The 16647-nt window shown below is 40.6% G+C and overlaps 3 protein-coding genes and 1 long non-coding RNA gene across 4 annotated transcripts in view; 3 read left to right on the top strand and 1 right to left on the bottom strand.

Moving 5' to 3' along the window:
* The window catches only part of LOC116670806 (uncharacterized), a 24659-nt gene extending 10163 nt beyond the window's left edge, over positions 1-14496 (bottom strand). Inside the window, exons 1-2 of the long non-coding RNA XR_004327126.1 lie at positions 14387-14496; positions 2505-2516 (exon numbers count right to left, since the gene is read on the bottom strand). This is a non-coding gene — a long non-coding RNA (uncharacterized LOC116670806). The remainder of the gene's footprint in view (positions 1-2504; positions 2517-14386) is intronic.
* Positions 357-6084, top strand: acadsb (acyl-CoA dehydrogenase short/branched chain). The gene is made up of 11 exons (XM_032501433.1): positions 357-522; positions 838-997; positions 1304-1404; positions 1503-1709; positions 2019-2189; positions 3277-3402; positions 3487-3579; positions 3691-3780; positions 3901-4038; positions 4236-4335; positions 4862-6084. Exons 1-11 carry the CDS (start codon positions 490-492, stop codon positions 4936-4938), a joined length of 1296 nt encoding a protein of 431 aa, XP_032357324.1. The 5' UTR covers positions 357-489; the 3' UTR covers positions 4939-6084.
* Positions 8624-10792, top strand: hmx3b (H6 family homeobox 3b). Its single transcript, XM_032501472.1, has 2 exons — positions 8624-9200; positions 9511-10792. Exons 1-2 carry the CDS (start codon positions 8921-8923, stop codon positions 10092-10094), a joined length of 864 nt encoding a protein of 287 aa, XP_032357363.1. The 5' UTR covers positions 8624-8920; the 3' UTR covers positions 10095-10792.
* Positions 11698-16647, top strand: bub3 (BUB3 mitotic checkpoint protein). The gene is made up of 8 exons (XM_032501463.1): positions 11698-11969; positions 13022-13216; positions 13300-13369; positions 13513-13664; positions 14637-14795; positions 14921-15098; positions 15318-15534; positions 16234-16647. The coding sequence occupies exons 1-8, from the start codon at positions 11967-11969 to the stop codon at positions 16241-16243; spliced, it is 984 nt and encodes a 327-aa protein (XP_032357354.1). The 5' UTR covers positions 11698-11966; the 3' UTR covers positions 16244-16647.

The following is a 16647-nucleotide window of genomic DNA, read 5'->3' as shown; positions in this document are numbered from 1 at the left end:
TCGAAAATATACAGAAACTGGACACGCTTACAAATGAGTCTGAAGTACCTTTCTCAAAGGTTTTTTATTGGGGTTATACCAAGAAGCCCCGGTGCGATCCATTAATTCAGTTGCCAATAGTATAATTAAGTATAAAAGTTACATCTTCAATAACAAATATGACTTTCTTCTACACACACCAAATCGCTTTCAGTTTATGTTTCTTTAAAGCTACACATGAAGAGCATCATGACAGGCAGCTTGAATTTATCTTGTGCTTACTTAACAGTTTTACAAATAACGTTAATACCGGTGGTTAATACACAACCATAGAATGCAGCATGTGATTTGCACAAGGGGCACATGAAGGCAGCATTGGGACGTAGAAGGAAATCCGGGACTGTGCTTGGTCGCATGCGCAGTATGCCCGTGTTGTTCCCATAGACAGTTAAATAAGTTGGTCCCTGGTTGTTCCCGTGAGTAATACACCCCAAGATTTTGTAAGAAATCATGGCTGCACCCTTGGTCAGGATTTTCTCAAAGGTGAGACTGAATAATATTGTCACAGTAGCATTTGCCAGATTTCTGCACTTATTTTAATATATCTCCCGCTTTATCATAGCACAAGTGTCCTGGAATATCCGTCTTAACAGACAACTAACGCAAGCATGAAACGAACGTAGTTATAACTTATAACGCCATCGTAAACTCGGAAGAAGCTGGCCGGTGCAAGAACCAGGAACTGGTTAAAATTAACGGCGAAAGATGCCCGACTTGACCTTCGACCACTATTTTTCAACGTGTGCATTCTCCCAGATACGCAGATAGACATTCCCACCGTTTCTGTCCTGTTTTCAGTCATGCAGACAGATATCTCGACCATGGGGTGCATGCCAGGCTGGATGGAGGAACAGGTCCACCACTGCTGCTCCAGATATGGCCTCAGACCACCCAGCTGGGCTGGTCTTTCCTCCCCTTCAAACATATTCAGAGGAGGAGAGCATGATGAGGGAAGCAGGTGAGTTGGACTTCTTCCCAGGGGTAAATTGCTTTGTTACAGCACCTTAGAGTTAATGTGTGACGACATGTGTGAACACATGCACGCATGTAGTGCAGAATCAGATGCAAATTATACTGTAAGGTTATTATAGCAGTTAGAATAAAAGGTGTAAGAATCCAGGATGAGAGTGTCTGGATCAGTCTTTAGTCCATTAGTGGGAAGCGTGAGACTTGACTGGTTTACAGTGAGATTATGTCCATTTGCTGCTGACAGCTGGAGACAAGAAATCCTAAAACACTAATCATATGTCTTGTTTCTTGACAGTTAAAAAATATGCACAAGAGCGCATTGCTCCATTTGTGTCAAAGATGGATGAAAATTCTGCCATGGACGAGGAAGTGCTCAAATCTCTCTTTGAACAGGGTGTATGTAATTCATTTATTCATTACACAAAAGTCAGTGTCCATCTTTTCTTCCATCAGTAGTGAATTTGATATTGGAATTTGTTTTTGTTTTGTTGCAGCTCATGGGCATTGAGATTGAGCCAGAGTACAACGGCACTGGCTCCTCATTCTTCTCCTCAATTCTGGTCATTGAGGAGCTGGCGAAGGTGGACCCGTCTGTGGCTGTGCTCTGTGACATCCAGAACACACTGATCAACACACTGTTTGCTAAACTGGGTACAGCAGCTCAGAAAGAGCAGTACCTGAGCCGACTGTCAACTGACATGGTGAAGAATTTGTCTCTCAGTGTATGGCATAAAAGACTATATTGCTAGTGTGACATAGATACCAAATTGCAATCTGAAGATGAAAACAGCTATGACAGGAAGACCAACCACATAATACTGTAGTAACAGTAATAAGTATTTATGAACGTTTTTATTTAATGCACTGTGACTGATTCTTCTGTGGATACAAATGCTCAGTGAATTGACAAATGAAGTGATACTAGATCTTTTGATTGGTTGTGTATATTCTGTACTGTATTTACTGTAATGCTATCCTGCACTTCCTTATATACTTGTGTCATGTCACAGATTGGAAGCTTCTGCCTCTCTGAAGCAGAGTCGGGGAGTGATGCCTTCTCTCTGAAGACCCGTGCCGAAAAACACAAGGACTATTACATCATCAATGGATCCAAGATGTGGATCAGCAATGCAGAGCATGCAGGTGTTTTCCTGGTGATGGCCAATGTAGACCCCTCTGCTGTGAGTAACCGCTCATCTTTCTATTATTGTTGCCTCTTGTCAGCTAAAAAAAAAAATCTACAACTTACTTAAGTATTTATAGTATTAATATTTACTCGCGACTAATCACATTATTGTCATAGTTAACTCGTAATTAATCTCACATTTTTATCTGTTGTAAATGTCCCTTGATTTCTTTTTGTCCTATTACTTTTTTCTCATGTTAATGCTCTTAACAACATGGAAAAGTGGATTGGCTTGCTTTGTGCAAATGTTTTTTCATTTTTATTAAAAAAAGCATTGGCATATAGCCTACTGGAGTGTTCAATTTCACACGTAACATTCACACTTGGAGCAAATAATCTCTCACACAGTGTAACACTGTCCATCAACAAAATGGGGAAAAAAAATATTTTGACGAGGGGGGGGGGCGGAGAATCAGCATCAGTTGTGTGCTTGGCCATCAAGTGGTATTTCAGACTGGATGTGCTGTGAGGATAGCTCAGTTCACAACGACAATACACAAAGATCACTTTGGTGTTGTCAATGGAACCATTTCACAACTTTTAAAAAGTAAACTTTCCATTCAGAATCTTATCGGCATCCATTTCGGCGTCTCGCGCTCGCCATCCACTCAAAACGTAACGCTACTACTCTGTGGCCGGCTCGCAAGCCCAAACAAGTGTGTGAGGCGAGCCTGTTGTTTTGTTTCCGGTCTAGCTAGATCCGGCGTGGTGTTGTAGTTTTTCTACTAGTTGTTGCAACAGCATGTGAAAAAAACTACAAAGTTTGCTAGGCCACAGTGAACGTTAATCTCGCGATAACAAAATTTACGCCGATAAAATGGGTTTGCGTTAACAAAACACCTCATCTCACATCACAAAGATGGTTTGCAATAAAGAGTAATTGATTAAATTTTTCCTGTTTTCTTATATTTGCAATTCAGCTGTCAAATACCATAAATATGTAATCCAAAAATCGCAACAGAAAATCCAAACCCCAAAAATTGTCACAGAGTTTAAAAAGAGCTCTCAAACTCAGTCTCAGCAAAGGTGAGCCTCTATCATGTACAAATCTAAAGACAAACTCCTTTTTTTCCGATTGACAGGGATACAGGGGCATCACATGCTTCATCGTGGACCGGGACACTGAGGGACTTGAGATTTGCAAGAAGGAGAACAAGCTCGGCCTGCGTGCGTCCTCCACCTGCCCTCTTAACTTCGACAACGTCAAGGTACTACCAAACGGCTTACACTGCTCCGGACCAGTACAAAACAAATGCATTCTGTGGTTACAGACATTCTGCTTGATATTGTAGGTACCGGAGAAGAACATTTTGGGACAGGTCGGTCATGGCTACAAGTATGCTATAGGAATGTTGAATGAGGGCAGGATTGGAATTGCCGCTCAGGTAAGCTATCATTATTTAAATTATTTACTTAAAACAAGCAAAATGTGCTCTATTCAAGATCACAAAGTATGAACTGGAAACTGGAAACTTCTTTGTCTCTGTGTGTTTCAGATGCTGGGACTGGCCCAGGGTTGCTTTGACCACACTATTCCTTACACCAGACAGAGAGTGCAGTTTGGAAAACGCATCTTTGACTTCCAGGTTAAAACACAATAGACTCCACTTTTTCACATATCACATTTTGATTATTCACATTATTCTGGTGGCCAGTGTTTTTTTTCAATGGGTTCTAATTTCCTTATGGTACTCTGTGCTTACCAGGGCATGCAGCACCAAATAGCCCACGTGGCAACACAGATTGAAGCCGGCCGAGTGCTGACATACAACGCTGCTCGTCTGAAGGAAGCTGGGAGACCTTTCATTAAGGAGGCCTGCATGGCGAAATACTTCACTGCAGAGGTGAGCTTCCGGAGTCAATGACTACACTTCAACACAAGGATGATTTGTATTTCTAGGATATATTGTGATCATCAGGGTTTTCTGTTTTTTTTTGTCCTGCTATCTGGACAAGGAAGCTCCTGTAAGGAAGATATTTTCAGTCTTGGCAAAACACCTTCCTGGTCATCATAAAATCAGTTATGTTTTATTCTCCTCAGGTTGCAACCCTAACCACATCGAAATGCATCGAATGGATGGGAGGGGTAGGCTTCACCAAAGACTACCCCATAGAGAAATACTACAGAGATTGCAAAATTGGTGAGCATGACTGGACAAATGAGCACCACTAGAAAAATATAAAGTTGTTGACACACTGTTTGTTAGATTGTTTTGCTGAGAGCTTGTGAAGCTGGTTTAGGTAACTGTGACTAAAGCTACAATGTGGGAAAAGGAAACAACTCTTAAGGGCTGCAGGAAGGTCAGGCATAGTTGTTTGTGATTGGATCGGAGTGGGGCGGAGAGAGGGGCTGATAGCAGTGGCTGTAATCGGACTCTGCAGGAATCTCCCCCCCCCCCCCCCCCCCCAACTCAGAGTGTTATTATACCAACACACAGCCAAGGAAGCTGCCAGGGCAAAATGTCATTTTTCCTGTCATCACAACCATTTTGGCTCCCTAGTTCTTCAGCTGGAGCGCCAGCATGCTGAGCGGCATAATGAGCCCCTTTGTCTTCTGATAGCGAAAACTGCAGGTTAATGCACTGTGCAGGGGAATTTGACAAAAAAATGACCTTGTTTTGTAGAGCAGGATTTCATTCCAATGCTTTGTTTTGTCTTCATGCGCAGGTACCATTTATGAGGGCACAACAAATGTCCAGCTATCCACTATCGCCAAGTTCATTGATAAGGAGTATGATCACTGAAGCTATCTGACCGGAGCCTGATGGGTTGCACTCTGCTGTGTTTCACCCCACATTCTTCTTCCCAAATGACTTTGGGGGAATGCATTGCTGTAGAAGTGTTTTTGTCTTTCTAGAGTTATAGATGTTTTTTTCTCAAAATCACCAATTTTGACTCTGGTTAAGTAGTTTGCACTTCTGATGTTATGGATGTTGGTTACATTTCCCCAGCTGTAGGGTTACAGTTGCTCTGGTGCAATAATGTGTTTTTTTTCTCCATTTGCTCTCCATCAGACCATTCCGAAAGTCTATGAGACGGTGTTTGTCATATGTAGAGCTCTACCACTTCCCTCTTGTCAATATTTCTTGTTTTAGGTGTTAACTAGTTGGAAAGGGCATGTGTTGCCGGAATTCGAGAGAGTGAGCCGGTAGATTCCACAAAAAAAGGACTTTATTCAGACATGAACTTCCTTTTTAACTTCATCAAGCGGTCGGTCTATATTAGTTACATAAACCGAGAGAAATGTATGACATAAAAGATCAGAAACATGTATTTACTTATCTTAAATATTCTTAATTATCAACTGAACTCTTTGGCTCGGAACAAAGTTAGAAAATAACAAGCACAAACATATAAATAGAAGGCAAACTGATACACCTTAAAGAATAGTTCACTTTTAGACATTTAACAAGCCTAATGGAACACAGGTCTGGTTGGTGGAAGAGAAAACAGAGCATTGGTCTCCTCCTAGTTATAAGAGCACTGATTCGGGACAGATGAGTTCACCTGACTGATTCCAGACCTTATAGGTGGGCTTGTTGCTCGTCCCAGAGCTCAACAGGAAGCACTTCTGTTTATTGCGATTATGGTGACGAATCATGTCAGCATAACACAACTAATCCATACGTTGCAATATGAAAATTTAAAATATATTGTTTGGTATTGTCTTTGTATGTTGCAGTGCCTTCAGAGTCTGCTATGACCTGGCTCGATAACTTAAAAGTGTGTCTTCTTTGTTAGGATACTCTCAAATAGGTGAATTGTAACATTTCCCTCACTTATATGCTCCATAAATACTGTACAGCTCCTTTTCTCATCATATAAAGAAATTCTCTGTATAGAGTGATCTGTCAATAACTATATAATATTAATAAATGGGAAGTATGTTGCAGTGCAATCCACCCTGTTACCTTGGTGTGACGAGGCAGAGTAATACCAAGTTGTGTCACTAGATGGCAGCCTTCTCCAGAGTGACAGCAGCACTCCACTGAGTGGAGGCAGCTTCTCATTAGGAGAACAATCTGTTACCATGTCATTTCACAGCCTGTCACCTCTAATGATATTTTATATCAATTTAATTATGCTGGTGCTTCAGATAAAAAGAGCCTGCCTTGCATAATTGACTCACTGATCCTTTTTCAGGTGAGATTGATTACATTTCCGCAGTCTACATGTGCTGTGTAAAACGAGGTCTCTTGTTTTACACAACACAGACAAGCTGTGTCCAAGTATACAGACCTGTAATAGCCATTACCTATGATGAGCCCTTTTAAAAATGAATCTTGCAGTCTGTTTGACAAGAAGCCGTTAATCACTGACAGTACTTAATATTTATTAACAGGGATGGAAACAGACCGATTCATACCCACTGCAATGGTAGATATGGACACCATTGATGCCAATTATGTAGACGTTCAGATACCCGTCAAGTGAATGGATAACAGCGTTTTCATACACCCTTGCCATAGTGGATTATATCATTTTTCATAACGTTGATTATACCTTATTTTAACAAGGAAATAACAAAGCTCTCTTTCTCTTTGGTGCCCCAAAAACAATAGTCTTTAACACGATACACAGAGAAGAGAGCAGAGAAACAGGGAACCGGTCTATAAAAGAAATACTGACAAATGTTTAAAGATACCTTCTGTTGGCAAAGTACTTCCAACAGCAGCTAACAGTGTCCAATTTTCCTTTTTTTGTAATCATTCCACTTACAAAAAACAAAATCTTGTCTAAGTCTGTTAAGTACTGTTTGTAACCATTAATTAATGATAGATAGATTTTTTTTTTTATTCATCCCAAAAATTGGAAATTATTCGTCACTTGTTGACACCAGATCAAACGCAACAGTTTCTAAATTTTACAACAAAATATAAAGTCTCATTCAGGCATGGGTCGTCGCTATGTAGATATAAACATGAACATGAGAGGGTCAAAATTAAGACATACAGAGACCAACATGTTAATAAGATCATCATGTTTTGCCCAGACATTTCTTAAAAATCACTAAAACAACAACTTTGAAACAGGCCTGTGTTTGCATCATTGATTGAGTGTACTTAGTTTCCCCTTCTGATGAAACCCCCTCTGACTTGTTCCAGCCATTGTTCAAGCCTCTGTTTAATGAACATAATCTGGTGAAAACAGCTATCTGCATTTCACTTTGCATGGGCAAACACAGCCCAACCAGCCTCTTTCTCCGCCCCCATCTTTAACACAGCTATGAGACCTCTAATTATGCAGGGATTCAAGTAGCTTTTCACAAAACACAGTGTTGTCCTTTAGAGCTGGAGAGCGCTCCGTGAGCTAAAAGGACAGGCTGAATGTTTGTAGGTTGAGCAAATTCAATTGGTTTGATTGGTTCTCGGCATCTGCTTCAAGTCTGGTGTAAATTATGACTCTTAAGTGAATCCCATGGTGTTTACTAGTACGTCTAAGCCAAATGTACAGTATGTTACCTCTAAATTCAAAATAATACACAGGCATTTTATGTGCGTTTACTTTAGGATTCTCTAAGTGACATACAAGCACATTGTAGTTTGCTTTCAGAATTCCTTATACCTCTCCCTGATGTCCCAAACATAGTTCCCTCAATATTAAAAGAAAATCGGTTTAACGCAATCTCCCTCCTGTTCATTTTGCCTGTCTTTATCTTCTAATTTTCATCTAATCTGACCACACTTGATCATATTAATGTCTCATTGCACATTCAAATGTAATTTGCTGCTTCCAAGCACCAGTGTTATTATAATATGTGACAGAAACAAGACTTGTTGTGTCATCCTCGTGCATTACATCACCTGCTGTCCCTCCGGGTTTGCAGGCTTTTGTACAAAGCTGATTTGAAAAGCCTTTATCACAGTGGGAAGCATTCATTTTGATGTCTGCCTGTAGCACTTCCTGACTAATAAAATTACACTGAAGTCACTGAGCTCTGGTACAGGAGAAATGCAGGTACATATTGCTTTCCTCTTGCACACAGGTGGAACAGAGGATATTGGACTTAACTGATGAATAAGGTTGATCCTTAGCAGGTCACTTCAACCTGTTTGACAACAGCATCAACACGTGCAGTCAAAAAACCCAAAATGTTCAATCAACTTTTTTTAAAGTTGTCTTTATTGTGCCTCCCTACAATATTGCGTAAAATATGCGTAATTACAATTTAACAATATATATTATAATATTTATGGCAAGGCCAAGCTGCTCACAGCTTCACGTTGAGGTGTGATAATCCCTGGACCGTTTATTCAATTTATTGACAGGTGATTGCGGCTCGTGCACGCCCCAAAAACCCCGGGACCTTCTCCTCTTTAATCTAATTGGATGATAAGTGGGTGCGTACTGTTGAGCCCGAAGCCAAAACGCTTGCGCGGCCTTTTTTCTTTGGAGTCTATTCTCGTCACAGCCCCTCGCGGTTTCATCTCAAATCCCATTTGCTGTTGTACCTGCCCAATAGCAGAGACCGAGCGCGTTTTAAGTGGGATGGCATTTTTTTATTTCATCATTACAATCCAGCACAAGTTTGACGCAGGGATCTGAGCTTTCGATCTGATCATCATCAGGAGCTGATTATCTCTCTCTCTCTCTCTCTATCTATATATAGATATATACATCTTTCTCGTATAGTTTTAACAGACATAAAACAAGATTATATTTTTCAGGTATTTTCCCTAGATAAGTTTTGATGGTGATCCACATCGGACAGCAGGCTAAACGGTGATGGCAGACTCTGATGCGCAAGAGACTCGCCAACCTGCAAAAGACTCTCCCTTCTCCATAAAGAACCTGCTAAACATCGAAGACAAACCCACAAAGCCCAAAAGCTTCCTTGGCTCATCCAAAGCAGTGTTTGAAGGCAGCTTCTTCTCTCGGTTTGGTGACTTGTCTTTCCCTCGATTTGAGTTGCCCACACAGAGAATTGGACTATCAGCGCAGTATTTGGAGAGAGCGTCCACCTGGTGGTACCCATACTCGCTCGGGACTCATCTGAGGACAGGAGGTAAACACTATTCACTTTGACTCTGCTGGTAAAAAAAAAAGAAAAAGAAATCGGAATTTAGATTATGCTACTTTTACAGCAAAAGGCCTATCATGTCATATCTTGAAGGAATGAGTAGTAAGGGATTTAAAATATAGCCCTAAATTATGTGGACAGTTTTTCAATATAGGCTATTTTAAGAATAAGAAAAACGCATATTCCACCAAAACGGAATGTCTGAATTAAATAAAATACAGATAATTGCAATTTTAGATCACAGGTTTGTTGGCTTAGAAGATCAAATTTGAATACAGTATATATTTTCCTGCAGGGTGTGAGAAGGCCAGCCTGAGGGAAGCATCCCCGGCACCGGACAGGCGCTCACCGGATCTCCCAAAAAGTGACCAAGATGCCAGAGAGGAAAGCGCCGATGACGAGGTCGCGCTGGAGGAAAGCGACTCGGAAGAGCCAAAGAAAGAAAAAGACCAGGAGGACGACTGGAGGAGGAAAGCGGACGAGCTGGACTCCGAGAGCAAGCCCTGTCGGAAGAAGAAGACACGCACCGTGTTTTCCAGGAGTCAGGTCTTCCAGCTCGAGTCCACCTTCGACATAAAGCGCTACCTAAGCAGCTCGGAGAGGGCCGGCCTGGCCGCGTCCCTGCACCTGACGGAGACGCAGGTCAAAATCTGGTTTCAGAACCGGAGGAATAAGTGGAAAAGGCAGCTGGCCGCGGAGCTGGAGGCGGCCAACCTGAGCCATGCGGCGGCGCAGAGGATTGTGCGGGTTCCCATACTTTACCACGAGAACGGAGCCCCAGAAACGACCGTTGCAAACTCACCGGGCAGCCAGTCCCTCCTGGCTTTCCCCCATAACATGTACTATTCCCACCCGGTCCCACTGCTGAGGCCTGTGTAACACTGACTGTGTCATCATGTGCTGTACATATGTTTTTAAATGAGAGGGACCTTCAAGAATAACATTTTGTAAATTTTGTAGATTCAATGGACACAATGTTACACACATTATTATTATTATTATTATTGTTATTATTATTATTATTATTATTATTATTATATAATCATCCTTTATCCTGCTGAAGCGTCCTTGAACAAGTCACTATTACGGCTCCAACTGGTGTTACAGCCGGGACAAAGAAACTTTTATTAGCATTGGTGAAATTGTTATATGCTCAAAAGTGGGTAAATATATTTAAATGTATTCAAAAAAAGAACTTGTTTTAAACAGGGTTGACTGTCCATATGTATTTTACAGAGATTTGTGTCAGTGTTTGTAGCAAAACGTCGAATTTGATTTTTTTGATATTTTCCAATATTGTGCAATAATGTTGGCTTCACATTAGGCTACCAGCCTTTGTCACCTATAGTTCACTTTTTCAGAAAAAAACAAACAAACCTTTTTTTCTCTTTGTGATAGTGAGGACAATCATGTGATCCTTTGAACAACCCCCGAAAAACTGCAGGTGTTTTTGCCGGTAATTTAAAAGCCATGCAAGAGCCAAAAATAGCCTCTGTTTTTGTGTATGTTTTTTCCCTGATGTTGTTATTGAAATTATGTATATAATTAAGGTCTTACACTCAGTAAAGATTTCGTTCGAAAAAGAAATGTGTCTTTATAATGCCAATGTTTCAAACATTTGAGAGGATGGAGTGATCTTTTTTTTTTTTATATGTAAACGAGGTTAAGACACGTTGGGGGTCTGCAGAGATCGTGCTCTCCAAAATTAAATATTAAAACTGGATCATTTAAACAGTTAATTAATGATGGCTGTCATTTTTAATCTGATAATTTGAGAAATCTTGCGCAATGGTAGCCTAATTTTAAACATCATTAAAGGAACCATTATCCCGGAATTTTGAAAGTGTTGAGGCCTATAGACTATTTGACTAGGCTACATACTAACACTTTGATAGTTAGTTCTTCTTTAAATAAGCACTAGCAAGGCTAATTGTGCAAAACGATAGATTATTAGCCCATAGTATCAATTACATGGCAAAACCAAGAGATTAGATGGTCTAAGAGTCAGTCTTTTCCCCAAATGTTTACGATTTGACGTTATGTTTAGGAGGCTGATTTATTAGAGGAGGCCTGTTTTTCTTTTCTGGACCTATTTGGCAAAGTTCTTCTCTAACCACAAAAAATGATATTAAAGATAGGCCTACCGATACAGTAGGCTATCATACAATAGTAGCCTACACCGTTGCTGATATAGAAACCAGTCGACTTGATGACGAATCCCTTTTATACTCCTATTGTGAAGTGTTCCTATAGTTTGTAGTAGGCAACAGTAATCTCACTGTGGGCTGATTTGTATTTATTTTAAATTGGTGCATTATAGCGTTTTTATGAGATTTGCATTGTATTTGAGAGAGAGAGGGAGAGAGAGCGCGAAAGAGAGAGAGAGACAGAGAGAGACAGAGAGAGAGAGAGAGAGAGACAGAGAGAGAGAGAGAGAGAGAGACACAGAGAGACTGAGAGAGAAAGAGATAGAGAGAGAGAGAGTCCTGTGTCTCGTGATCTGCGTTGAGACTACGGAAATGAGTTAAATCAACCAATCTTATCGCAGGCGGGAATTTGAACATTTGTCTCAACCAATCAGCATCGATTTGAGAATCGAGTGAAGCATCGAGTACGGCGGCGCTTCTGGCTACGCAGCCACATTGCTTTCTAGCGTATCCACGTCATATATTCTATACATTTTTGTAAACCATAATAATTAGGTTCTCTAAAGAAAACAATCAGTCGCGCCCCGAAAGACACAAACCCGAAATGGTAAGTAAAGTAAAACGGCTAACACCAGGGCTTGTTACGTTAGCTGCGTTATATTTGCCGTTGCAAGCTAACGTTAGCGTTACACAACGGTAAACACTAGCTAGCTAGTAGTAGTAGCTCAGTGTGGATGCTGAATGTAGCTAACGTTAACGGAACAAGTTGTGCTGAGTTTAAAAAAGAATAAATGATCGAAAACACACAAAGTAACGGTATCCCCCACCCCTCGAAATAGAAAACCATGTTATTCAGCTATTATGTTAGCAAGCTAGCTAAGTACGGTGGCTAACGTTGGTTTAGCTAGCTAGCTAGGTAGCTAATCCACAGCTACTGTCAGTGAGCTAACTTAGCTAACGTTAACAACAAGGTGGAGAGCCAGTGATCCACCAGTAACGTTAGCGTTACGTTATGCTAGTAACGTAAGTTTAAGGGTTAACATCAGAATCAGAGAGCAGCTTATTGCCACAGTAGTGTAGCCATAGACATATAACTAGCTATATGAGTGTAACTACATGAAATTTGCCTTGGTGAGGGTTGGTGGAGGGTTACGCCCTGGGAAAATGTAACTACGTTAGTTTTGAGAAATGTTTCATACAGAAAAGACTGCAAGACCACAATGTTTTATAAGTCGAAGTGAACGTGATCTAATGCAGCAAGTTTTAGAAAACACGTTTTTCATCAGATATGTGGAGGGAGCCACTTGCGATTACAAAACGTAAAACAATTGATTTGGCGTTAACTCCAAGCAAATTTCTTAACTGGTAAAGTAATTTAATGTGAGTCCTGAACTCCCATATATATATATATATATATATATATATATATATATATATATATATATATATATATATATATATATAGTGAACACAATAACAATATTTGTAAGAATCATTTTTGGAGTTGGTGTTCATATTGTTTTATATTGAAGTATAGTTATTTTTGAACATTAATGCATACAGTACATTATGCATATTAATGTAATTAAATTACATAAGTCACCTTGAAGCCTCACTTTGTCTCTAATTTCAGACCTATGATATGTTTCCTTTTTGCAGATGACAGGCTCAAACGAGTACAAGCTAAACCAGGGACCAGAGGACGGCATTTCTGCTGTCAAGTTCAGCCCCAGCACAGCCCAGTTCCTGCTGGTTTCTTCCTGGGACTGCACTGTTCGTCTCTTTGATGTTGCAGGCAACACTATGCGGATGAAATACCAGCATGCAGCTCCAGTTTTTGACTGTGCTTTTTATGTAGGTCACAGATTTTTATATTTTTCCTTTCTGTCAAAGCCTGGAAGTCTGCTGCACACATAACATTCCTCTTTTACTTGCAGGACCCAACACATGTTTGGAGTGGAGGTTTAGATGCACAATTAAAAACTCACGATTTGAACACAGACCAAGGTATGTCACAAACCTGATAATTTAATACTAATAAAAGGTTTCAGGCAATATTATTTAAAGCTTTCGCAGATCTTCATAGCTATGCAATTTTTTCCCAGTATGTGTTTTTTATGCTGTTCTTTCAAATCCATATCCTTAAACAGATACAATAGTTGGAGCACATGATGCCGCCATTCGTTGTGTGGAATACTGCCCAGAGGTTAATGTCATGGTAACGGGTAGCTGGGACAGATCAGTTCGGCTCTGGGACCCAAGGACGCCCTGCAATGCTGGCACATTTACCCAGCCTGAAAAGGTAGAGCAAAAAAGACCCAGAACACCTAAAAGCATAAAAAAATACCTTTTTGATTAAATCAAGGAGATTTTAAAAACGGCTATGACTGGTGCACAAAAAGGTAGCCATGAAGATCCATTGTTTCTGAAAAAGTACTATAAGTGATGGATTTTGGCCTGAATATACAGGAAATTGTAGACCTAATTTTGTTTACTGTCAACTAAGCTCAGCAAATAAATAAATGCCCCTTTCAGGGCACTGTATTTTAAAGTTACTTTTGTAAAATCCAACTAACTTTAGAGATCTTCATTGTAAAGTGTTTAGACAATGTTTTCCATACTTGTTCAATGAACCATAAACAATTAATGAACATGCACCTGTTGAACGGTCTAAAAGACAATAACAGCTTGCAGGCAGTAGGCAATTAAGGTCACAGTTATAAGACAATTAGGACACTAAGGAGACCTTTCTACTGACTCTGAAAAACACCAAAAGAGAGATGGCCAGGGTCTCTGCTAATCTGTGTGAACGTGCCTTAGGCATGGTGTAAGGAAGCATTAGGGCAGCAGATGTGGCCAGGGCAATACATTGCAATGTCCCTACTGTGAGACGCCAAAGACAGACAGCACTACAGAGAGACAGAAAGCACAGCTGATTGTCCTCGCAGCTGCAGACCACGTAACACATGCATAGGATCGGTACATGCAAATATCACATCTGCGGGACCGGTACTGGATGGCAACAACTGCAAGAACTGGCTAGTCTGGTGCAGTACATGAGGAGGAGATGCACTGCAGTACTTAATGCAGCTGGTGGCCACTCCAGTCACTGATGGCTACTTTTGATTTTGACCCCCCCCACATGCATATTACTTTGGCGAAGGTGTTCATTTTGACTGATTTTTGACTTGTTACATGTGTTTGTGTAGGTGTCAAGTAAGACTTTTGCTAGGGTTGTCTGTTTTTCTCATCGTGTCTCTTGTCTTTGTGAAAGGTGTATACCCTCTCTGTGGCTGGAGATAGGCTGATCGTTGGCACAGCTGGAAGACGAGTCCTGGTGTGGGATTTAAGGAACATGGGCTACGTACAGCAAAGGAGAGAGTCCAGTCTCAAGTATCAGACGCGCTGCATTAGAGCCTTCCCCAACAAACAGGTACACTTTAAATTAGAGTAAACCTTTTATCAATCAAAGTCAGTTAATTTCTGCTGAAAGTTACAGACACTGTGTTCATGAAAAGAAGTTGGAAAGTAACTGAATATATTCTGTCTTGGCTCCAGGGCTACGTCTTGAGTTCAATCGAGGGACGTGTAGCTGTGGAGTACCTGGACCCGAGCCAGGAGGTTCAGAAGAAGAAGTATGCCTTCAAATGCCACAGGCTGAAAGAGGAAGGAATTGAGTTTGTTTACCCCGTCAATGCCATCTCGTTTCACAGTATTCATAACACCTTTGCCACAGGTACGACTGGCTTGTTAGTACTTGACAAAAGACAACATTGGTTTTGTATTACATTTACCGTAGTTTGTTTTTGTAATGGGGAAAAGCTCATAGATTTTCCAATCACGTTTAGCATTGAGCTGCCGTGGTTGCATGAGGAACAGTTATTATAGATCCATATCTCAGCGGGAACACGGCCTGAATCTTTTGTGGTTAACCTTGAGCCTCTCCTTCTTCCAGGTGGCTCAGACGGCTTTGTAAACATCTGGGACCCGTTCAACAAGAAGCGTCTGTGTCAGTTCCACAGGTACCCGACCAGCATCGCCTCACTGGCGTTCAATAACGATGGCACCATGCTTGCAATTGCCTCCTCATACATGCATGAGAAGGGAGACATCAGCCACGCCGAAGATGCCATCTTCATCCGCCAAGTCACGGATGCTGAGACGAAACCCAAGTGAGTCTTCCTCACCTCTTGCGTCCTCAGTATGACTGAATGATGTATGCAGCTGCATTTACAAGGAGCACGTCCAGCTGCAGCACACGCCGATCTGTATCTCTGCCTGTCCACTTTTCAATATCCGACAGTTGAAAGATAGACAGATGAGACCTTGAAAAACCAGTTTGTGTATCTATGCTGTGGTAAATATACACTGCGACCAGACAAATGGAAACCTGCTGTGCAATGTCATGCAATCCACAACAATAGTGCTGTAATAAATACTACCTTTTGTGAAACTAAATCCATGTTTGACCAGGAACTATAATAGCTTTTTTTTAAGAAATGTTTGTATGAAGTATAAGGTATGGAATGGACTCAAACAGTAACACAATGTTGGTTAAATAGTTTTCACTCAAATTGTGGCGGTTGACTAAGTTTCCAAGAATGATTAGGATGAATTTAGTTGTAATGTCAGAACAAAATGCTCCCACTTATGTCACAATAGCGACTTTGGACTAAATGACCTCTTCTTCTTTTTGCTGACCCAAGTGTTATAAACTGCTAAAAACATCTGTTTTCTCAGATCTTTGTTTTACTCAGTCTGTGTTGAACCTGACACTGAAACATTCAGTGACTGGGATAACGCTTGTCTCCCATGCATTAGTTCAGTGATTGCTCCTGAGTATCCATTCTCTCCTGTTTTTTGGTTTACAGGTCAACGTAAGTCCGCCTTGGAATGGTTCCCTCTGCGTATGAAGCCTTAATCACATTTGGGTTATCTGCTGGCATCCAGTGTGTACCATTACCATATTGTTTGCTTTCATTTCTTTCCATTCCAAAAATGTTTTTCTTTCTTGTTAGTAATTTATGTTAAAACCTTTCTCCTCTTTTGTGTCTCTTGTTAAATATTTCATTGTCTCATGTATGTTCTGATAACTTTTTTCGACCAAAACGTATTTTTTATACACCTTTTTTTTTTTTTTTAAATTTTATGAGTCAACTATGTATCGTTTTAAATTTGACTGACTGACTCTAGTTACTTCTCACTTAAGCTGTCTTTGAATCAGTCTTGTAAAACTGATAGAAGTTTGGCACTATGGTATAATAAAAGCATTTCTATCTCTTAAG

The sequence above is a fragment of the Etheostoma spectabile genome, chromosome 21 (assembly GCF_008692095.1).
Source record: "Etheostoma spectabile isolate EspeVRDwgs_2016 chromosome 21, UIUC_Espe_1.0, whole genome shotgun sequence".
In the NCBI taxonomy this organism is placed as follows: Eukaryota; Metazoa; Chordata; class Actinopteri; order Perciformes; family Percidae; genus Etheostoma; species Etheostoma spectabile.
This window is presented reverse-complemented; position numbering and strand designations above follow the sequence as displayed.